General features: G+C 37.4%; 1 protein-coding gene across 2 annotated transcripts in view; it reads left to right on the top strand.

The window, feature by feature from the left end:
* Positions 1-24,040, top strand: part of ZSWIM5 (zinc finger SWIM-type containing 5) — a 252,624-nt gene that overhangs the window by 220,544 nt on the left and 8,040 nt on the right. For both annotated transcript variants that reach the window (XM_059897953.1, XM_059897963.1), the window contains exons 6-11: positions 2,375-2,551; positions 5,243-5,389; positions 5,903-6,040; positions 7,454-7,714; positions 7,929-8,064; positions 8,918-9,075. In XM_059897953.1, coding sequence (XP_059753936.1) covers positions 2,375-2,551; positions 5,243-5,389; positions 5,903-6,040; positions 7,454-7,714; positions 7,929-8,064; positions 8,918-9,075 — 1,017 coding nt within the window. The remainder of the gene's footprint in view (positions 1-2,374; positions 2,552-5,242; positions 5,390-5,902; positions 6,041-7,453; positions 7,715-7,928; positions 8,065-8,917; positions 9,076-24,040) is intronic.

Raw genomic sequence — 24,040 nt, 5'->3', positions numbered from 1 at the left:
GACCTATCAGCAGTATTTGTCACAATCAATCACTCTCTCCTTCAAACACCTTATTTCCAAGACACTGCTCTCTTGGTTCTCCTCTTCATTGGCCCCTCCTTCTCAGTCTCCTTTACTGTCTCCCCACCACTTCCCAACCTAAAATGCTAGAGTACCCAGGGCTCAGTTATCAAATCACTTCTCTTTCTATATTTACTCCCCTGGTAATTGCATTGTTTTAATAATCATCTATATACTAACAACATCCAGATTTATATCTCTTGCCCAGACTTTTCCTCTCAACTCCAGACTTACATGTTCATCTACCTTTTTGATGTTTCCTCTTAGATATTAATAGGATCTCAGTAGGATTTCTTACCCCTCTAGCCCCACCCAAACCTGCTCCTCCTGCAGTCTTCCCTGTCTCTATATATGACAAGTCTATCTTAAAAACCTTGGAGTCATCCTTGATTCTTCTCTTTCTCATCCCAGATCTAATCCATGAGCAAATCCTATTACCTTTACCTTCAGAATATATCCAGGGTTCATTTGCTGTCATCACCTCCACTGCTTATTACTCTGAACAGATTACCACCATCTTTCACAAATTATTGCAGTGGCCTCCTAACTGCTTCCATCGTAAAGTCTGTTCTCAATACTGCTGCCAGTTGTCCTTTCAAAATGCAAATCAGATCATATACCTTCAATGGCTCAAAGACCTCCAGTGGCTTCTCATCTTTGCCTCATGGCCCAGAAGGCCCTCCATGGTCTGGTTTCCTAGTACCTCTCTGACCTCATCTCCTATGACTTTCCTGCTTATTTACTCCATTCTAGGTACACTGGCTTCCTCACTACCCTCAAACACTCCAAATATGTTCCCACCAATAGCACTTACTGTTCCTTTTGCCTAGGATGCTCTTCCCTTAGTTATATCTGAGGCTTGCTCTTCAGTTCCTTCAGGTCTCTGTTCAAATGTTACCTTATTAAAAACCATGCTATATAAAACAATAACCCCCGCCCAATACCAGCTTGCCTTTCTCCCTAACTTTGCTTTAGTCTCCTCCTTAGCACTCATAACCATCTTATATATTTACTATACTATACATTCATTTAACTGTCTCTCCCCATTTGAATATAAAGGTCCATGAAGCCAAGGACTTCTTATATCCTCAATACCTAGAACAGTACCTGCCATGTAGTAGGCAGTCATTATTTGCTGACTTCATGAAATACAAAACATATTGGGAGCCTAATCCCCACTGTGGGCTGAGCAGACCCATGGTAGATTCTCAGTTTAGCAGGAGAGGGGCTCCGACTGCAGCCAGTAGAAGGGTCATTGTGCTTCAACTGAGGGGTGACATGAAGGAGGAGCAATTTCAGTAAATATTGTCAGTGCTATTCTGATTTAATCCTCTGAGCCTGCACTCTAAGGAATATACCAGTTTCTGAAGAGATGACCAGATTCCAAGGACTTTTGCTTAGTAGATGAATATGTTCATTTCTTTCATGTTCGGTCTGAATCCTCTGACTTTCCCTCCCAATATTTTTGCACAGGCTCAGTAGATGCACAACTCATTTGGGCATCTCTGGAAATATCTGTATTTCAGTTCTTGATCCCAAAATAGTTTCAACTGTTCTTAGTCTGGCAGAGAGTCAGTTAAATGATTGTTTATGTTTTTATTTCCTTAAATGTCACTTCCATGAGTCCTTCTATATCCACATTTTATGATTGTATCTTCCATCTGGTCTTCCTACACACCACCCTGAAGAATTGAGCTTACTTTGTCTGCTGTTTCCCTGCAGCCCTTTTCCTGAAGCGAGATGGCATGGTAGGACTCCAATGAGAAAACAATTTAGTCTTTTGTCAGCATCAGTTTTTCTTATTGGAGAACAAGGTTGTAAGCTTGCAGACACTAGTGTGATAAAGATACCAGAATACACAGGGCTTCAGCTCTTTTTCAGCTTTTATATCAATGTCACAGAAGTACTTAGTCTGATGTGGGTCATGCTGTAAAAGAAACAGGTTATGGGTTGGCCAGGGATATTACCTAGCTGCTTCTCTGTTCCTCTGGCTTCTACAGAAGCAGTTTGTATCCTCATAATTGAGCAGCTGAGCACCACTGTCCCTCCTCTCTTTCATGTGGCTCTGGGTCCTAGGAGAAATTGGTCTTCAGCCATAGATCTATGTAGAAAGGTTCTTCCCATAGAGGGCACAGACACACGAAAAGCTATCCAGTAAAGAAGCAACACAACGAACACCCAGACAGATGGCAGAGTGACTGCTGTCACTAACTATACACTATTCTTCTGCCATTCCTCCCAGCCTGAAGAAGACACAGGAGCTAGAGCTTCAGATTACCCGTCATTGAACTGCTGCATTTCTTTCTTTCCCCAGATTCTTTATCCAGACCAAGACGGACAGTGTTCACTAGAGCCATCGAGGGCCGTGAATTGCATTGGCAGGACAGCCACTTACAGCGAATAATCAGCAGTGATGTATATATAGCTCCTGCCTGCCAGCAGGAAAGTGAGAGACTACTCTTTAATTCCCAAGGCCAGCCACTGTGGCTTGGTAAGTGTACCTGTCCTACTCTCACAATTTCAGAGCCCACTCTCACCTTATGCCAAGCCTGAGTGAGCCATCTGCATAGGTACCAGCAACACAACTACACTTTGGACAGTCTTCATACAGATCTTCTGGGGCCTTGACTAGGGCCTCAGGGTATTTATGTGTAGCCTGGGAGATTTGCATATGTACAAATGAGGTACAGTAACCTCAAATAGAGGGATTTATATTGTTTCCTAAGTTTGGGGAGGGGAAAGGAGTTAGTAAATCTGAAAGAGTACTAACAAAATCATTAGACATTAGTTCACAGGCTCTCTTAATCAGCAGTTACCGAGCAACATTGTAATCTACCCTGAAATTACATATTTTGCTGAAAAGGCATGAACTTTGAAACTTAAATTACTCTGTACTAGTAGCTAAGGCACTATCTGCATTTGTCACCAAGCTGTCTTCCTTTCCTCATTCCTTCCGTCATCATAACAGGATAGAGCTGTTCCATTGTGAGTTTAAACCCTCCTCTAGCCTCTGTCAATCTATTCTTGACTTTATTATAGAATGCCCATTCCAAACTAGACACTTTTTAAAAATACACATTTTCTGAGTCTTACGACAATAGCGTACATTTTTATTATCATCTCCCAATCCCCTACCTCCATCCCTCACCCCATATCTTTGTCTTTCACAAGATCTTGCTGAATCCACCTGAAATTCCCTTTGATTATATTTCTTCTTCTCTGATCTAACACTTCTAAAACATATATATAACTAGCATGAGAAAAAATATAACCTCATTAATAAACAAAGATACAAATCAAAACAACACTGAATTATCATGTTTCGATTGTCAAATAGTCAGAAATTTTATAAATAAAGATAATTAGGGGGACTTCCCTGGTGGCACAGTGGTTAAGAATCCACCTGCCAATGCAGGAGACACGGGTTCGATCCCTGGTCCAGGAAGATCCCACATGCCGTGGAGCAACTAAGCCTGTGCACCACAACTACTGAGCCTGCGCTCTAGAGCCTGCGAGCCACAAGTACTGAGCCCGCATGCTGCAACTACTGAAGCCCATGCGTCTAGAGCCCGTGCTCCGCAAAAAGAGAAGCCACCACAATGAGAAGTCCGCGCACCGCAATGAAGAGTAGCCCCCGCTCACCACAACTAGAGAAAGCCCGCGCGCAGCAACGAAGACCCAACGCAGCCAAAAATAAATAATAAATAAATAAATAAAATTAAAAAAAAAAAAGTTAATTAGGTTTTGGTAGAGGAGGGGTTACATGTAGGAGAGGTAATCTCATATACTACTAGTAGGAATGTAAATGCTTACAACATTTCAACAACATTTATCAAAAGCCTTTAAAATACATTCATAGCCCTTGATCCAGGAATTCTACCTCTAGGAGTTTATCCTGAGCTATAATTAACTAAGAATATGCATAAAGTTATGGGGTTTATTAGAGCATGGATGTATAATGTACAGATGAGAAAAACTGGAAGCAATCTAAATGTCCAACAATAGGGGATTGATTGACTTAATGGATAGTATGCATATTCAGTGGAATGATATGTAATCATTTTTAATGTTATAGAAGTGTATTTAATGATATGGCAAAATATTTACAATACGTTATTAAGTGGAAAAACCTAGTTACAAAACAATAATTAAAATATCCCATTTTTATTAAAATTAAATAGAAAAGTCTGGATATATATTTTTTTCATAAAATGAAATATGAAACTAGAAATAATGGTTATCTCCAATCTTTATTTTCTATTTTGTTTATCTGTATTTTCAAATTTTCTATAATTATTTGTATAATTTTTAATGTTCTCTTAAAAGAAATCACAAAATAAACCATAAATCTCATTATAATCACTTCCCCATTTATAAGCCTTTGGTAGTCATTTGTTATACCTAAGGTAAATCCAAACTCCTTAGTATGGCATCCAAAGCTCTTAACATCCCAGACTCTACCTTTCCAGGCTATCTCTAGCCACATAACCTAACTCTACACAGAGCTATTTGCCATACTCTGAAGATGTTATCTAGAATACTTTTTATGCTTTTACTTATATGCCTCTGTTTATATGTTATATATAAAGGCAACCAGGAATGCCTTTCCCTGCTTGTCTACATATTTAAAATATTACTTGCCCTACAAAGGATATAGCTCAAATATTATTTTCTTTCTGTGTATATTTCTATCATGTCATTTCTTTTCAACTGTTTTATAATGATCTGTTTTTGTATCATTTGTGAGCACTTTGAGGAAAGTGACCATTTCTTATTCATCTTTGTAGTTGCTTTGCCCAGCATGCTACCTGGCATTTAATAGGTTCTCAGGAAGCATAGGATTAATAAACAAATGAGGCCTTTCCCTCTATAAAGGCAGTTTGTTGCTACATTGCATTCCTGTAGTACATGTTCACAAAGAGGTACAACATTTTATTATCCTAGTTCTTTGCCCCTTTCTACACCAAACCACTACACTGAGGCTGCAGGGTATCTCCTTGGAGGTAGTACGTGTGACTTATTCAACTTTCTATCCCTAAAAGATAAAATACAATTTCTGGTACACAGTAGATGTCAGGTTGAATTTGAGGAACTGAACTGAGTACAGTCTCCCTTTGTCAAGCATGAATTTTCCTGATTTGAAAACTTAACTCAATCAAAATATTTTCTTCTCATCTGGTAGAGCATGTGCCTACAGCCTGTGCTCGGGTTGATGCCCTGCGTTCCCATGGTTACCCAAAAGAGGCCCTCAGACTCACAGTGGCCATTATCAATACTCTGAGGTTGCAGCAGCAACGGCAGCTGGAAATCTACAAGCATCAGAAGAAAGGTATAGTGATCAAGAGCCATCTTAACTCCTTAGGCTGAGGCTGATGAGGATCCTCAGGGGCTGCAAGGCCTAGTACTTAATTTTCATTAAGTTTCCTGGTGTTACAGGGGCTAGGGGATTCTAGGTCATTCTCCTTGCTGTGTGGAGTGCCTCACTTTACCTCTGTGAATATCAGTTTTCTTATCTGTAAAATGGGAATAATAATGCTGGCCTGCCTCTCTCACAGGACAGTTGAATCCACTAAGATCTGGTATGAGAAGATCTGTAAAGCTGTATCTACATATGTGTGCTGTCAGCAGGCAGCCTAAATGCATACCACATGGCCTCAGAGCTGGCTGATGAGCTTGTAACCAGTCTCATCAACCCAAAGCAAGACAGTGAGGGAAGCTTTACTTTGAGTTTCAGGGCCGGTGTCTGAAAGAGACTGGTGAAGAGACTAATGGAGAGACCAGGCAGGGACAGAGAGCAGTGTGTCTCTATCACTCTCTGAAACCTTGACCTGCTTGTTTCCAGAACTGTTGCAGAGAGGAACCACAACGATCACAAACCTAGAAGGCTGGGTGGGCCACCCCCTGGATCCCATTGGCTGCCTGTTTCTCACTTTGACTGAGGCCTGCCGCCTGAATGATGATGGCTATCTGGAAGTGTCAGGTACAGGGGTCAGCCCAAGGCAAGCCGAAACTGCCCTTGGGAGCTCTCTTCTCCTCCATGACAGAGGCTGTTTTACCCCTCTTGCAGCCTTTTGGTCTCTTCTCCAAACTGGACCTCCCCTGAGAGGTTTTCTTGGGATTGCTCTCTTTCCCACCTTCCTTTCCCACTCTGTGGACTGGCCCTGTCCTACTCACCCATTTTACTGTGCCAGCCTCAGTCTTCCTTTGCTCTTCTCACTTCCCTACTGTGTGAATGCCTAAAGAGTAATCCAAGGGGAATAAGAAGGGATAGGGGGATTTGAGGAGTCAGAGGCCAAGTAGTCCTCAGAGTCTGGAAGGGGGAAAAAACTTCCATCAGCAGTGTGTGTATACCTTGTGTAATACTCTCATGTTCCCCTTGAACATTCTCCTTTATGGTGGTTTTGTACCAAATTTACAAAACAGAAATAAAAGGGAAGTAATTTAATAAAGTCTCAAAGTAGCAAGGACTTGAGACAGAACTGATTCTTCTTTCCTTTATGCTATCACTGTATTGTATACATACATCTATTACGGTATTTAGCACACTGCATTACAATTTGTTTACAAGTAAGTATCTCTTACTAGACTGTCAGGTCCCTGAAAGCAGAAATTACGACTTATCATTGTGATCCTAGCACTTAGGGCAATAACTCCCATTTAATAGTCTTCCATAAATATTTACCAGATGGAGGAAGGGGAAAGGAAAGAAATTAAGACTCTGGCTTTTAAACCTGTGCTCTCCTCCTGAAACTTTGAACCCAAAGGTGGAACATATAAAGTAATAATAACATAAAAGTTGCAAATGTCACAAAAGTAATAGTTTAACTGGATGGATTTGGATTTCTGTGGGTAGAGATACAAGAGGTGGCCCCAGTGCAAGGTAGCGGCTACCCTAACTTCTCTCTGATCGCCTGAAAAAGGACTCATCATCTTTGGTCTGTTTCATCTGCAAAATGACACTTACATCTTGAAAACCTGAAGTTGTACTTGGGGTTTATTTACCATAGACATACACTTAGCTCCTTCCACATACCAGGCCCTGGAGATGCCTCAGGCAGTAAGATAAAGTCTCTTTCCTTTAAGGTTCTTACATTCTAGTGAAGAGACAGACACAAAAATAGATAATTATAGTATTACATAACATTCTAGCAAAAGATTAGTATGATTGTATTCTTCCCCAGCTGGCCTAACCAGATAATGCATTAGGAAGGAGTTAGGAATCTTTGTAACCCTGTATAACCTTTTCTCAGTATATTTGTCTTACTGTTCTGGTGTTTGACTCAGCTTCCCTGTGTTAGCTCTTGACCAAGCTGTATTCCAAAGTGTGGGGGGAAGAGAGGCAGAAAAATCCATGGGGCCTGACCTACTGAATCCGGTGCCCTGTCGTCCTCAGATATGAATGAAAGCAGAGCCCCTGTGTACCAGCATGTGCCTGTGGCTGCAGGCTGCCCAGACAGCAGTGAGTCCTACCTGTCATTGGCCATGGAAGTTGCTCTGATGGGGATGGGTCAACAGAGGGTGATGCCTGAAGGCCTCTACGCACAGGACAAGGTGTGCCGTAATGAGGAGCAGCTCCTGAGTCGACTCCAGGAGCTGCAGCTGGATGATGAGCTAGTGCAAACACTGCAGAAGCAGTGCATCTTACTCCTGGAAGGTAAGTAGAGAAGGGGCTATTGTCACCGAGTCTTAGGCCTGTGACTCTGGGTTCCCCTCTCTAACAGAGCACAGGTACAGCAACATTTTTGACATTAAAGTGTAGTGAAGGTTCTTATGGCTAGCAAACACATGTGGGATCCTAAGGCTCAAGTCCAGGCAGACAAATACAAGCATACAGATAAATAACTGGCTGGCTTATCTTCTTCCTGCAGGAGGCCCCTTCAGCGGTCTGGGAGAAGTCATCCACCGAGAGAGTGTTCCCATGCATACCTTTGCCAAGTATTTGTTCTCAGCTCTACTGCCTCATGATCCAGACCTGTCCTATAAATTAGCCTTACGTGCCATGAGGTGGGTAGCCCTTTCCTAGCCCAAATGCCTCCACTAAACCAGAAGTCTCAGATGTTCTTTTTCTTTGTTTGTCTCACTTTCTTCTCTTTCACTCTTTCTCTATTCTTTTGGACCTGCCATCAGCCTGCCCTAAAATGATTCAGATATTTTCATATGATCTACGATTCTTATCTGGGATGCCTTGCTGGTGACGCACTTGCTCCCTGGCTGCATTCTCAGTGAACTGTCTGAGGAAGTCTCTGAATTTTTAACAGATATGGAGTACCCAAGGCCTGAGTCTCTTTGTTCTGGGGCCAGTTTGGCAGCTTCACAAGGGGTTTGAGCCTTTTCATACCTAACTGAGAAATGGTTCCCAGGCTTAGGTCACCAGATACATCTGGGGAAGTAGAAGTAAGTCTTTCTATATCAAGACTTGAGAACAATGAGCTATGGGCATCCTGTTTCCAAACTAGAATAGGATCCTTGGTTCAGGCAGGTGGACCTCTAGGATGCAGCAGAACATACAGAAGAAGAATTTTAGTTAGGCTATAAGGCTGAGAAAGCTCCTCAGCTCGACCAAAAAGGACTGCTGAGGATTACTTGGCATATATTTCTTATGCTTTTAAAAATAATCTTATGGTTTTTGAACTGTCTTTCAAATCCATTTGCAGTAAGAAACTATTCAGCTTGAGTTCTACAAGTGCCCAGGCTCTCACCTCATATAAAGTACGGTACCATAGGTTTTAAAACCTTCAAAGTTCTTCATTAACCCTTTCCTGCCCAATTCCTCCCCAGCAAAGAACAAGCTGCTCTAAGGTGGCTCCAAATGGCAAGGGTCTGGGTGATAGCTTATGACTCTCCCTGGGTCTTCTAGGTTACCTGTTCTAGAAAACTCAACTTCTGCAGGCGACACTTCCCACCCTCACCATATGGTATCTGTGGTGCCCAGCCGTTACCCTCGCTGGTTCACGCTTGGACACTTGGAATCACAGCAGTGTGAACTGGCCTCCACCATGCTGACTGCTGCCAAAGGTGAGCATAGAAAGACCTAAGGCTCCAGCACCCCCAGTATGCTTGCCCAGTCATGGCCTATCAAAGGCTTAGCCTGCTGTCTCCTGAAGAAGAGAAGCTATCTGTCCTCCCCTGAGCACTTATAGTGATAGGGAGCCTCACTTTGATTACTGCTATTAGAATGAACACCTGAGTCCAAGCCAAAGTTTTGCTGTAGTTACTAATTGTAGGACTCTGAGTACAGAGAATGAGATCATCTTTAAGGTAACTTCTAAATCTAACCTTCCATATGATAAAGTCACTTTACCTTTCTAAGCCTCTGGTTTAAAAATCTATAAAATTGGGATCATTGTCAATGACCTGTCAGCTTCCCAGGGCCATTGGAAGATCTACTGAAGTAATGGAGCTCCAGATCTCTTTACAGATACGAGAGTTTATGATTTTTCTAGGGCCCCTGGTCAAAAGATAGGCAGTCCAGAGTGACTCAGGCTTTTAAGCTCACATACTCCATGTTAGTTATGTAGGTTTTGTCACAAAGAGAAGTGAAAATAAGCCCCTGAGAAGTTATAATAAAATACTAGCTACCATGGACTATGAATATTTTTCCAATATCAGGAAACTACATGAATTTTTAAAAGCACTTTTTAAATTTAAAATTACTTTATGTTGTGTCTTCTTATTGCAAAAAAAATGCATGCTCATTGTAGAAAAGATAAAAGATACAGATAAATCAATATAAAAATGATCAAAAAACCAATACAAAAATTGAACAAAATATGATCAGGCAGTTTACAGAAAAGAAGATACAGATGACTTTTAAACAATTAAAATGCCTGGCCTCACTTGAGAAATACAAATTAAAATTACCCTGAGATAACATTTTTCACAAATCTTATTGGCAAAAGTAATAAATTTGACAATAGTCATCCATATCGGAAGTGGGGGTGGCAGTGGCCTGGCATGGAGATTCCAAGCAGGATAAGGATGACTGCAAATCCAGGATGCTCAATGACCTCAAGCACAAGAAATATGGAGAAAATTATACCAAGGCACATCATAATCAAATTGCTTAAAACCAGTGATAAAAGGGAAAATCTTACTTAAAAGCAACTAGAGGGAAAAAATACACATTACATAAAAAGGACAAAAGATAAGTATGAGAGCAGGTTTCTCATTAGAGGCAGTGTAAGCCAGAAGACAGCGGAGAAAAATCTTTAAAGTACTTTTAAAAAAAACTTTTGACCTAGAATTCTATACCAGTGAAAATATCTTTCAAAAACAAAGGTGAAATAAAAATCTTTTCCAGACAACCACAGTTGAATTAGAAATCAATAATAAAAAGATATATGGAAAATCCACTGAAGTTTTGGAAATTAAACCACACACTTCCATATAACTCACTGGACAAAGGGAAAATAACACTAGAAAATATTTTAAACTGAATGAAAAAGCACAACATATAAAAATTTGTGGATTGGATCTAAAGCTTTACTTAGCAGGAAATTTTTAGCACTTAATACCTATATTTGAAAAGAAGAAAGTTTTCAAATCAGTGATCTCAGATTCTGCCTTAAGAAGCCAGAAAAGGAAGAGCAAATGAAACCTAAAGTAAGCAAAAGAAAGGAAATAATAGAGATCAGAACAGAAATCAATGAAATAAACTATAGAAAAACAGATAAAATCAATGAGACAAAAAGCTGTTTCTTTGAAAAGATAAATAAAATTGAAATCTTTGTCCAGACTGATCAAGAAAAAATGAGAAGACAAAAATTACCAATATCAAGAATGGGAAAAGTGATGTCACAACAAATTCTAAAGGCATTAAAATGATAATAAGGGAATATTATGAATAACTTTATGCTAATAAATTAAACAACATAATGAAATAGACTAATTTCTTCATAGATGCAAACTACCAAAGTTCACTCAAAAATAAATAAGAATTAGCTAGGTATATACCCAAAAGAATTGAAAACATGGACTTAAACAGATTATTTGTACACCAATATTAATAGCAGCACTATTCACAGTAGCCAAAAGTTGGAAATAACTCAAGTATCTATCAACAGGTGAATGGATAAACAAAATGGAGTATATGCACACAACGGAATATTATTTAGCCATAAAAAGGAATGAAATTCTGATATATGCTACAACATGGATGAGCCTTGAAAACATTATGCTAAGTGAAATAAACCAGACACAAAAAGACAAACATTGTATGAGTCCACTTATATGAGTTACCTAGAATAGCCACAGTGAAGAAATAGCAATAGATGCTAAGCTAGTGGTTGAACATTTGATGAGGAACAGGATATTTACATAGTTTCAAAGTATCTCTCTACAAATTTGGGATGATGAGAAAGTTCTGGAAATAGTGGTGATGGTTGCACAACAATGTGAATGTCTTTAATGTCACTGAATTGTACCCTTAAATGGTTAAAATGGTAAATTTTATTATGCATATTTTACCACAGTAAAAAGAGTAAATAGAAATGAATTTCAAAGAAATTGAATTGGTAGTTAAAAACCTTTGAAAGAAAAGAAAGAAAATCCAGGACTAAATGGTAAATTCTACCAAACATTTAAGGAAAACATAACAATTCTGTGTAAACTCTTGCAGAAAATTGAAGAGGAGGAAATATTTCCCAGCTCAGTCTATAAAATCAGTATTATCCTGACACCAAAATCAGACAAAAACTATTATAAAAAAGAAAACTCAGAATAATATCTCTCATGAGCATAGGTGCAAAAATTCTTAATAAAAATTTTAACAGATTGAATCCAATAATGTATAAAAAAGGATACTATATTGTAATAAGTAAGGTTTACCCCCAAGAATGCAAGGCTGGTTTAACATTCAAAAATCAATCACTGTATTTCACCATACTAATAGAGTAAAAAAGAATACCCATATGATCATCTCAGTAATATGGAAAAAGAACCTGATAAAATCCAACATTTATTCCTAATAAAAACAATTAAAACCCTCAACAAACTAGGAATAGAAGGAAACTTCTTCAGCATGATAAAGGGCATCTATGATACAGCTACCCTTATACTTAATGGTAAAAGATTGAATGTTTTCTTCTTAACATCAAAAACAAGGCAAAGATGTTTACTTTCACCTCTTCTATTTCAATATCATACCAATGATTTTAGCCAGTACAATAAAACACTAAAAAGAAGTAAAAGATATCCAGATTAAAAAGGAAGAAGTAAAACTGTCTTTATTCTCTAATGACATTGATTGTCTATGTAGAAAATCCTATGGAGTCTACAAAAAGCTATTAGAACTAATAATAGATTTAGCAATGTTTCAGGGTACAAGATCAATATACAAAAATCAATGGTATTTCAATATATCAGCAACAAATAATCAGAAACTGAAATTTTTAAAATTATCACTATAACATCAAGAAAACATGAAATACTTGAGAATAAACCTAGCAAAATATGTACAAGAAAATCATATACAATGAAAATCATAAAACATTGCTGAGAGAAATTAAAGAAGAGAAATTAAAGAAAACCTAAATAAATGGGACATACTGCACTCATGGATTGGAAGACAGTATTATTAAGATGTTGATTCTCTACAATTTGACATATAGATTCAGTGCTATCCAAATCAAAATCCTAACAGGCTTTTTTGAGTAGAAATCGATAATCTGGTTCTGAAAATTCGTATGGAAATTCAAAGGACCTAGAGTAGCCAGAAACAACTTTGTGAAAGAAAAATAAAGTGGGACGACTAACACCACCTGATTTCAAGACTTATTATTAAAGCTGTAGTAATCAGCAAAGGGTTATTGGTGTAAAGATACACAAATAGATCAGTGAAAGAAAATAGAGTCCCAAAACAGATCCACATATATGTGGCCAATCTATTTCAATAAAGGGGCAAAGCCAATTCAGTTGAAGAAAATGAAGGTCTTTCAACAAGTGGTAAAACATATACAAAAATTAGCTCATGATGGATCAAGGACCTAAATGTAAAACCTAAAACTTTTAGAAGAAAACACATCAACAGGTGAATGGATAAAAACTGTGATATAACCATACAGTAGAATATTACTCAGTAATGAAAAGGAACAATCTAGTGATACATACAACATGGATGAATCTCAAAATAATTACGCTGAGTGAAAGAAGCCAGACCAAAGAAAAAACAGTGCCTATTGTATTATTCCATTTATGTAAAATTCTAGAAATGCACACTGTGGTGACAGAAAGATGATCAGCAGTTTCCTGAGAATGGGAGCTGGGGCAGGTTAGGATGGAAGGGAAGAAGGCATTACCAAGGGTCCCAAGGAAACTTTGGGGCAATGGATATGTCATCAGTAATGGGTCAAGTCACAATCATATATTACCTAACAGGAAGGAATAAGAATTCAGTATCACTTCTTTTATATTACACCAAAAATGCAAACCTCCATCTAATCATGAGGAAACATTAGGCATACCCATATTGAAGGACATTCTACAAAATAACCAGTCTAATCTGCAAAGGTGTCAAGGTTATGAATGTCAAGGGAAGACTCAGGAATTTTTCCAAATTGTCAAAGACTAAAGAGACATGACAAACTAAACGTAACACATGATCTTGTATAAAATCTATATGTGTTTATACAAGATCACGTGTTGCATTTAGTTTGTCATGCCTCCTTTGGTGGTAGTAATACATCAATATAAATTTCCTGATTTTGATAGTTATGTGGCAGGTATGTCGAAGATGTCCTTGTTTGCCAGAAATAGACTGCAGAGTTCAGGAGTGATTGTGTATCAAATCAGTTACTTACTTTCAAATGGTTCGGGGGGAAGAAAATTATGATGCTTGTAGTATTCTTGAAACTTCTCTTTGAGTTTGAAATTATTTCAAAATAAAACATTTTGATAAAACATTGTGTTTGCAAAGGTGTAGAGTGGGAGTATAGATTGGTAATACTTTGTGGAGGGCAATTTGGCATATCTATCAAAATTACAATGTACATGTCCTTTGACCCAGCAACTTCACTTCCAGGATTTTATCTTACAAATATATTTATACAAATGTGAAATGGTATTTGTACAAAGTTATTCACTCCAACCTTGTTTGCAACTGCAAAATACTTGAAACATTCTAAATAGCCATCAATAGGAGACTGATTAAATATATTACTTTAGCTCCAAAATCTCTTAACATGGAATTCCCAAACCTGAAAAACTTTGAAAATCCAAAGTTTTTTCTAAGTTGACAGCAAAACCTGGCCTCAGCTGTTATGAGGCATTAGTTGCTTCTCAACACTCTTACCAGTCACAGACATCTCTGCTGTTCACTAATATTGTTTGCCTTTTTTGTTTAGATGGTTATTATTTTGTCAGTTTGAGTTTAATTGCCCTGTAAAAAATGCCCAGAAAATTGAAGATACTCCTGTGGGTAAGAATAAGAAGCAAAGGAAGCATCTGTCATTAACAATAGCACAGAAAATAGAGTTAGTGCAAAGTTTGATCAGGTATGTCTATGAGACATCTTACTAAAGAATAAGGTATGGGAATTAACACCACATATGACTTGAAATAATAGAAGGACAAAGAGTTGAAGTTTTACAGGGACAACAATGACCAGAACTAATGAAGAACAGAAATTGTTCAGAGGGCAAAAAATGAAGATATTGACATGACCATGATTGAATGGATTCAACAATGAAGCAATGTGAATATGCCACTGACTGGTTTGTTGTTCATGAAACAAGCTAGATTATGCCATGGAAGACTGAACCTTTATGGTGAGTATAGAATATCATAAGATTGGCTGCATGGGACTTCCCTGGCTGTCCAGTGGCTAAGACTCCACATTCCCAATGCAGGGGGGCCAGGTTCGATCCCTGGTCAGGGAACTAGATCCCACATGCAGCAACTAAAGATCCCGCATGCCGCAACAAAGATCCCTCATGCCTCAACTAAGACCCAGTGCAGCCAAATAAATAAATATTTTTTTTAAAAAAAAAAAAAGAGGAGATTGGCTACAGAAATTTCAGAAGCATCACGGTATAAAATATCCGGACAACTATGATGAAATAGCTTCTTTTCGTGAAGAAGATGAAAATTATATTGACAGTTTGTTAAGGTAATTTTTATTGAAAACCTTAGTCTCAAACATGTATATACAGTGGATGAAACAGCTTTGTTCTGTTCTGTTTTCTTTAAGAAAAAAAAAATTAACAATGATTGATGAGCGAACAAGAGGTTTTAAGGACTCTAAGCACAGGTTGAAAGTTCTGGGATGTGCCAATGCAGCAGACAGGTAAAGCTAGAAAAAGCCAACATCCACAATGGTTCAAAGTCGTTCAGGGAATTCCCTGGCAGCTTTCATTGCCATGGGCCCAGGTTCAATCCCTGGTGAGGGAACTAAGATCACACAAGCCGTGCGACGCAGCCAAAAAAAAAAAAAAAATTGTTCACGATTTATTTGTTAGTATTTAAACAAAAAAAGCATGGGTAATCGAAGAGATAATTTCTACCTGGCTTAATAATCTGTACCAATGGCATGAGCTTATTGCACACAAGCTGGAATGGAAGAAAACTATACTCATTCCTGGACCACTGTTCCACACACATGCCTCATGAACTTCTTGTGACCAAGAAATTTTACTCCCAGGGAAGAGCAAATATAAATATTTATTTGTTTTCATACTAGATACTTGCAGCAGGTAACTCCCAAGTCTTTCTAAGAGAGTTATTGTAGAAGCTTGTTCAGGTATACCTTAATTATGCCATTTACACAGTTGCTGATACTTAGAGAAGCCCCTACAATGAGAAGCCCATGCACTGCAACGAAGAGTAGCCCCCACTCGCCGCAACTAGAGAAAGCCTGTGCACGGCAATGAAGACCCGACACAGCCTAAATAAATAAATAAATAAATAAAACATGGCTTGGAGGGGCTTCCCTTGTGGCACAATGTTTAGGAATCCACCTGCCAGTGCAGGGAACACGGGTTCAATCCCTGGTCCGGGAAGATAACCACATGCTGCAGAGCAACTAAGCCCACGCACTGCAACTACTGAAGCCCGTGCATTCTAGGGCCCACCTGCCACAACTACTGAGCCTGTGTGCTGCAACTACTGAAACCCGTGCACCTAGAACCCGCACTCCGCAACAAGAGAAGCCACTGCAATGAGAAGCCTGCGCACAGCAACAAAGAGTAGCCCCCGCTCGCTGCAACTAGAGAAAGCCCGTGTGCAGCAACAAAGACCCAATGCAGCCAAAAACAAAAACAAACATGACTTGGAAGCTTGTTAGAAATGCAAATTCCCAGACCCAACTAACTCTAGACCTACTGAATCAAAATCTCTGTGGGTATAGCCCAAGAATCTTATGCCTTAAACAATTCTTCAGATGACATTTATGCCAACTAAGGTTGTAGAAGCACTGAGTTAGAATAAGCTGACATCAAAAAAATACTGAATATTATAAGTTATATACCTGTTGTTCATTCCTTGCAAGATAGAAAAATTGCTAAAATAGTGTTAACCCAAATAAGCATGAGGCTGGTAATGATGACAATGATGAGATGTAACACAGATGAAAAATAATCTCCATAGACAGTATGGGGGAAATGTATGAGCAGTTAATTGGCCTTGAATAACATGCATTTATCAGTGAAAAAGGGATTATTGCTGCTTACTTAATTGGAAGAGACTGCTTATATAAAAATCTATGTTAATGAGACACATTATCCTAGAAGTACACCTTTTTTAAGGCCATCTATTGTAGTTGCTTCATCATTAAAGAATCTCTATCCTGACCCATCATTAAATATCCAACTCTAATCTTTCGTGACAATAATAGCAGTGCAGATGAAGCCTTTTGTCCAAGATCCTCAAGAAACCAAATGGAAGAAGTATTTATTGTATGCGTATGTACAGATACTTAGCTTGGTTTGAGGTTTTATTGAATGTTTTCCTTAGAAATAAAAGAGTACCAAGTATTCATGGTCTGTATCACACTATTTCATTCATCAGTTTGTTACTGTATCAAAAAACTACAATACTAATTTTGCTATTTATCCTACCTAGTGTGAATATTCATACTTTCATTGCACAAATAGTAATGTGTTTAATTATGGAATGCTGCCTCAGACCTCCTGTATTATATATAATATATGCACAAATTATCTGTATATAACTTTAAAAATAATGAATTCCAAATGCATTCCAAACCCAGGGGTTTTGAATAAGCAGTTGTGGACCTATAAGTACATAAATGGGATACTATGCAGCCATTTAAAAGAACAAGAATCTCTTTATGTACTGATGTGGAATAATATCCAAGATATACTGATATGTAGGGAAAAAATGACATGTAAATCTGTATATACTATGCTACCATTTGTGGATTTTTTTTAAAGGAGAGGAAATAAAGTATTTCCTTGTTATGCATAGAATATCCTGGAAGGTAAAACAAAAACTATTGGTTGTGTACTGGGTTAAAATTGGATGAATGTGGGTCAGAGGTAAGGGGAAGAAAGAATTTTTCATTATTTACCTTTTGTATCTTTTCAACATTGAACCATGTGAATGTTTCCAAAATTTTAAATTATAAATGTAAAAAGAAACATCTCAAATTGAAATGCAAAAATTAAAAAAGAATGGGGGTGGGGGAACCCAGAACAGAATATCTGAGAACTGTAAGACAATTACAAAAGATATATTTTGGGTTGGCCAAATAAGATGTTATGGAAAAAACCTGAATGAACTTTTTGACCAACCCAATAACATATGCAGTATATTCTGCAATACCCGAAGGAGAAGAAAGAAAAGAGCAGAGGAAATATTTGAAGTAATAATGGCTGAGAATTTTCCAAAATTAGTGACAGAAACCAGAACACAGATCCAGGAAGCTCAGAGAACACCAAGTAGGATGAATACCAAAAAATTTTCTCCTAGCCATGTCCTATTCAAACTGCAGAAAATCAAAAGCCAGGAGAAAATCTCAAAAGAAGACAGAGGACAAGACAACCTTACCTATAGAGAAACAAGGATAAGAATTACATCAACTTGGGCTTCCCTGGTCGCGCAGTGGTTGAGAATCTGCCTGTCAATGCAGGGGACACGGGTTCGAGCCCTGGTCTGGGAAGATCCCACATGCCGCGGAGCAACTAGGCCCGTGAGCCACAACTACTGAGCCTGCGCGTCTGGAGCCTGTGCTCCGCAACAAGAGAGGCCGCGACAGTGAGAGGCCCGCGCACCGCGATGAAGTGTGGGCCCCGCTTGCCGCAACTAGAGAAAGCCCTCGCACAGAAACGAAGACCCAACACAGCCAAAAATTAATTAATTAATTAATTAAAAAAAAAAAAGAATTACATCAACTTCACTTTATAAACCATGCAAGCAAGAGGGAGTGAAGTGAAATATTTAAAATGTTGCAAGAAAAAACCACCAACCTAGAATTCAGTATCCAAATAAATTAGCCTTCAAAAGTAAAGGAGAAATAAAGACTGTCTCAGACAAAGGCTGTAGACAATAAATTGCAAGAAATCCTTCACAGGGAAGAAAAATGATATAGAGCTGAAACTCAAATCTTTGTGAAGAAAGGAAGAGTGTTAGAGAAGGAATAAATAAAGGTAAAATAAATCCTTTGGGTTTTCTAAAAAATTCTTAATTGAACTAATAGATAACTGCCTGTTCAAAATAATAATAGCAATGTATTGGGTTACTATAGCTTAAAGATAAATGAAAGCAATGATGTTATAGACAGAGGGAAGAATTGGGAATACTATTATAAGGTACCTTATGAAGTGGTATAGTTATCTGAAAATGGACTTATATTAGTTGTAAATGTATACTGCCACTCTAGGGCAAACACTAAAGTAATTTTTTGAAGAAACAGAATCGTGAGAAGAGAAAATTGAATTATGTAAAATGCTCAGTTTAAAACAGAGAAGGCAGAAAAGAGGAAAGTTTGTTGGTTTTTTTTAAAAGAAAGAAACAAGTGCAGTGAATAAAAAACAGTTACAAATATGGTAGATATTAATCCAAATATATCAATAATCATTTTAAATGTCTTTTAAATGTCTTTTAAATGGTCTAAATACACCAATTAAAAGACAGACTGGAGAACTTACATAGTAAAAATTATTTCTATTTTCTTGATTTATTGTAAGTTTCTTTGTGGTAACAATCCCTCTCAGCATATTTTAATGACATATACCTAGTGACTAATCAACAAACACTAGTCTATAATAGAAACAATGGTTGACCTACTGCATTTTACATGGCTATCTGTAGGGATACTTATGAAGTATTTATCACCAATGCCACTTGCTAGCAATTACTCAATTTTCCATGTCAGCATAATTTTAATAAATTTTTTATCCCAAAAGAGAATGATTGCTTCCTCCCCCAAGAATTTACAGTAGAATTTTTTGCCTTCTTGTTTATGGGAAAAAAAATAAAAGGAAATTTTGAGATTAAAAAAAAAAAAAGACAGACTGGAAAAGAAAAAGTTAATTCCCTGGTGGTCCGGTGGTTAGGACTCCATGCTTCCACTGCAGGGGGACAGGTTTGATCCCTGGTTGGGGAACTAAGATCCTGCAAGCCACATGGCTCGGCCGGGCGGGAAAAAAAAAACAGACAGACTGACAGTGGATTTAAAAAAAAAAAAAAAAAAGACCCAACTATATGTTGTCTACAAGAAACCCAGTTTAAATATAAAGACACAGATAGAGTGAAAGTAAAGGGAAGGGATTGATGACCTAAATATAAGAGCTAAAGCCATAAATTTCATAAGAGAAAACATAGGAGTAAATCTTCATGACCTTGGATATGGCAGTAGAGTCTTAGATTATGATACCAAAAGCATGAGCAGCAAAAGAAAAGAGTAAATTGGACCTCATCAAAATTAAAAACTTTTGTTCATCAAAGGACATTATCAAGAAAGTGAAAAGACAACTTAAAGGATGGGAGAAAATATTTATAAATTGTATATCTATTTGGAAATAGATGGTGCTGGTATTTACACAATGAATGGTATTTCACAATGGTGAATATGATTAACACCACTCAATTGTACACTTTAAAACAGTTAAAATAGCAAGTTTTATTATATATATATTTTTTTTGTTTTTTTTACCACAATTAATAGATAGGCAGTGTTAATACAAGCAAATACACCCTAAGTACAAACAAACACTGAACAGCACTGGGCTTCATTTATATCCTGTACCTTTAGGCAGATATTTAACTCTTCTGTGACTGAGTTTGTATGCTTTACCTTTCCATACATTTTGAACTAAAAACAGAGGCCAGGGCTTAAACAAATAAACGACACATATGAGATGTTGTCAGCACTCTGGCCCCCACTTTCCATACCTTGGAGACTCACTATCAAACCAGCTGCACTGAAGGCAGGAAGAGTCTGGAAAAGATATTCTCTCAGGAAAGCATGCATACTAGTTGAGCCAGTTTGTTATTTTCATCTTAAAAACTGTTTCTTAACCACAGTCAGATTCCTTCAACAACAACTAAGTATGGAGAAAGGTATACCATGTTAACACAAATCAAGAAAAAGCTGGAATGCCTATGTTAATCAAACAAAGCAGACTTCAGTACATGGGAAATTATTAGGGATAAAGAGGGGCATTACAGGGCTTCCCTGGTGGCACAGTGGTTAAGGATCCACCTGCCAATGCAGGGGACACGGGTTCGAGCCCTGGTCCGGCAAGATCTCACATGCCGCGGAGCAGCTAAGCCTGTGTGCCACAACTACTGAGCCTGAACTCTAGAGTCCGCGAGCCTAGAACCCATGCTCCACAACAAGAGAAGCCGCCGCAATGAGAAGCCCGCACACCACAATGAAGAGTAGCCCCCACTCACCACAACTAGAGACAGCCCATGCACAGCAACAAAGACCCAACGCAGCCAAAAATTAATTGATTAATTAATTAATTTTTAAAAAGAGGGGCATTACATAGTGATAAAGGGGTCAGTTCTCCAAGAAATCATAATAATCCTTAATCTATATGCATTTAACAACAAAGCATCAAAATATGTGAGGCAAAAACCTGATAGAACTGCAAGGAGAAATGGAAAAATCCACTGAGAATTCACAATACCTCTATCAGTAATTGATAGATCAGGCAGGCAGAAAATCAGTAAGGTATACTTGAACTGAACAGCACCATCAATTAACTGGATCTAATTAACATTGGTAAAATACTTCCTCAAACAACAGTAGAATACACATTCTTTTCAAGCTCACATGTAACATTCACCAAGATAGACCACATTCTGGACCATAACACACCTCAGTAAATTTAGAAGAACAGAAATCATACAAAGTATACTCTCAGGTCACAGTGGAATTAAACTAGAAATTAAGAACAGAAGGATAACTGAAAAAAATCCCCCAAAATATGGAGTTTAAACAACACACTTCTAAGTAACACATGGATCAAAGATGACGTCTTGAGAAATTTTTAAATATTTTGAACTAAATGAAAGTTAAAATACAACTAATCAGAAATGTAGGATGCAGTGAAAGCAGTGCTTGGAGGGAAATTTTATAGCGTTAAATGCAAACGTTAGAAAAGGAATATTTGCAACCAATAATCTATTACCTCACACCTGTTAGAATGGCTATTATCAAAAAGATAAGAGATGTGGAGTGTACTGTTGGTGGGAATGTAAATTGGTATAGCCACTCTGGAAAACAGTATAGAGGTTTCTCAAAAAATTAAAGAATAGAAATACCATGTATGGTCCAGCAATCCCACATCTGGGCATATATCCAAAGGAAATGAAATCACTATCTCAAAGAGATATCTGCACTCCCATGTTAATTGCATTGCAGCATTATTCACAATAGCCAAGATTTGGAAACAATGTGTCTGTTGACAGATGAATGGATAAAGAAAAAGTAGTATATATACAGACATGTACATACACACATACACACACAATGAAATATTATTCAAACATAAAAAGGAAATCCAGTCATTTGCAACTTTGAGGGCATTATGCTAAGTGAAATAAGTCAGAGAAAGACAAATGTATGATCTCACATATGTGAGAATCTAAAAAAAGCTGAACTATAGAAACAGTAAATTGGTGGTTGACAGGGGGTAGGGGGTGGGAGAAATGGGGTGATGTTGGTCAAAGGATACAAACATCCAGTTATATGAATAAGTTCCTGGGATCTAATATGGTGACTATAGTTAACATGGTGACTATAGTTAACTGTATTGTATACCTGAAATTTGCTAAAAGAGTAGATCTTAAATGTTCTGGCCTCAATGAAAAAAAAGAAAAAGGTAACTGTGAGGTGATGAATATGTTAACTAACCTTATCGTGGTAATCATTTGCAATAAATATATCAAGTCACATTATACACCTTAAACTAACACAATATTTTATGTCAATTATGTCTCAATAAAGGTGAGAGGGAATAAAATAAAATAAGCTTCCACCTTAGAAAACTAGAGAAAGAAGAGCAAAGCTGGCACAAAAAAAAAAAAAAAAAAGATAATAAAAATTAGAGCAGAAATCAATGAAACTGAAAATAGGAAAACATGAGAAAATCAAAGAAAGCAAAAGCTGGTTCTTTCTAAAGATCAATAAAACTGATAAACCTCTAGCCAGGCTAGCCAAAAAACAAAAACAAACAAATAAAAAAAGACGACATAAATTACTAGTATCTTAACTGAAAAGAGGGGCCATCATTATTGATCCATGGATGTTAAAAGGATAATGAAGGAATATTATGAAAAACCATATTCTCTAAAATTTGATATCTTAGATGATAAAACAGACCAATTCCTTGAAAAACACAATCTACCAAAACTCACACATGGAGAAATAAATAATAAATAAATAAATCTTGGCCTATATCTGTTAAAGAAATTGAATCAGTAATCTTCCAAACAGAAAGCACTTGGCCCAGATGATTTCACTGGTGAGTTCTATCAAATACTTGAAAAAAATGATACCAACTCTCTGCAGTCTCTTCCAGAAAATAGAAGCAGAGAGAACACTTCCTAACTCATCCTACGAGGCCAGCATTACCTAATACCAAAACCAGATAAAGACAGTACAAAAAAGGAGAACTACAGACTAATATCACTCATGGACATAAATGCAAAAAATCCTCAACAAAATATTAGCAAACTGAATCCAACAAAGTGTGAAAAGAATTATACACCATGACCAAGTGGGATTTATTCCAGGAATGCAAGGCTGATTCAGCACTTGAAAATCAATTAATGTAATCCATCACATCCACAGGCTAAAGAAGAAAGATCATAGATTATACTAATAGACACAGGAAAAAAACATTAACAAAGGCCAACACCTATTCATGATTTAAAAAAAAAAAAAAAAACCTCTCAGCAAATTAGGAATAGAGGAGAACTGATTCAACTTTATAAAGAACATCTAAAAAGAACCTCCAGCTACCATCATATTTAATGGAGAGAACATAGATGCTTTCCCCTGAAGATCAGAAATAGGACAAGAATGTCACCTCTCACCACTCTCATTCAACATTATACGGGAAGTCCTAGCTAATGCTAAAGACAAGAAAGGAAAGAAAAGGTATATAGGTTGGAAAGGAAGAAATAAAACTGTCTTTGTTTGCAGATGACTTGATTGTCTATGTTAAATCCCAAAGAATCAAGAACAAACTGGAACTAATGACTGATTATGGTAAGGTTGCAGGATACAAGGGTAATATACAAAAGTCAATTGCTTTCCTATATACCAGCAATGAACAGTTGGAATTTTAAGTTAAAAACCACAATACCATTTACATTAGGACCCCTCAAAAAAGTACTAAGAAAAATCTAACAGAATATGTACAAGATCTATATGAGGAAAATGATAAAACTTTGAGGAAAGAAATCAAAGAAGATCTAAATGAATAGATATTCCATGTCCATAAATAGGAAGACTCAATACTGTTATTATGTCAGTGCTTCCTAACTTGATCTATAAATTCAGTAGTACAGT

Source organism: Balaenoptera ricei, chromosome 1 (assembly GCF_028023285.1).
Source record: "Balaenoptera ricei isolate mBalRic1 chromosome 1, mBalRic1.hap2, whole genome shotgun sequence".
Classification (NCBI taxonomy): Eukaryota; Metazoa; Chordata; class Mammalia; order Artiodactyla; family Balaenopteridae; genus Balaenoptera; species Balaenoptera ricei.
Note: the sequence above shows the minus strand (reverse complement) of the source record. Positions and strands in the feature narration are given on the sequence as shown.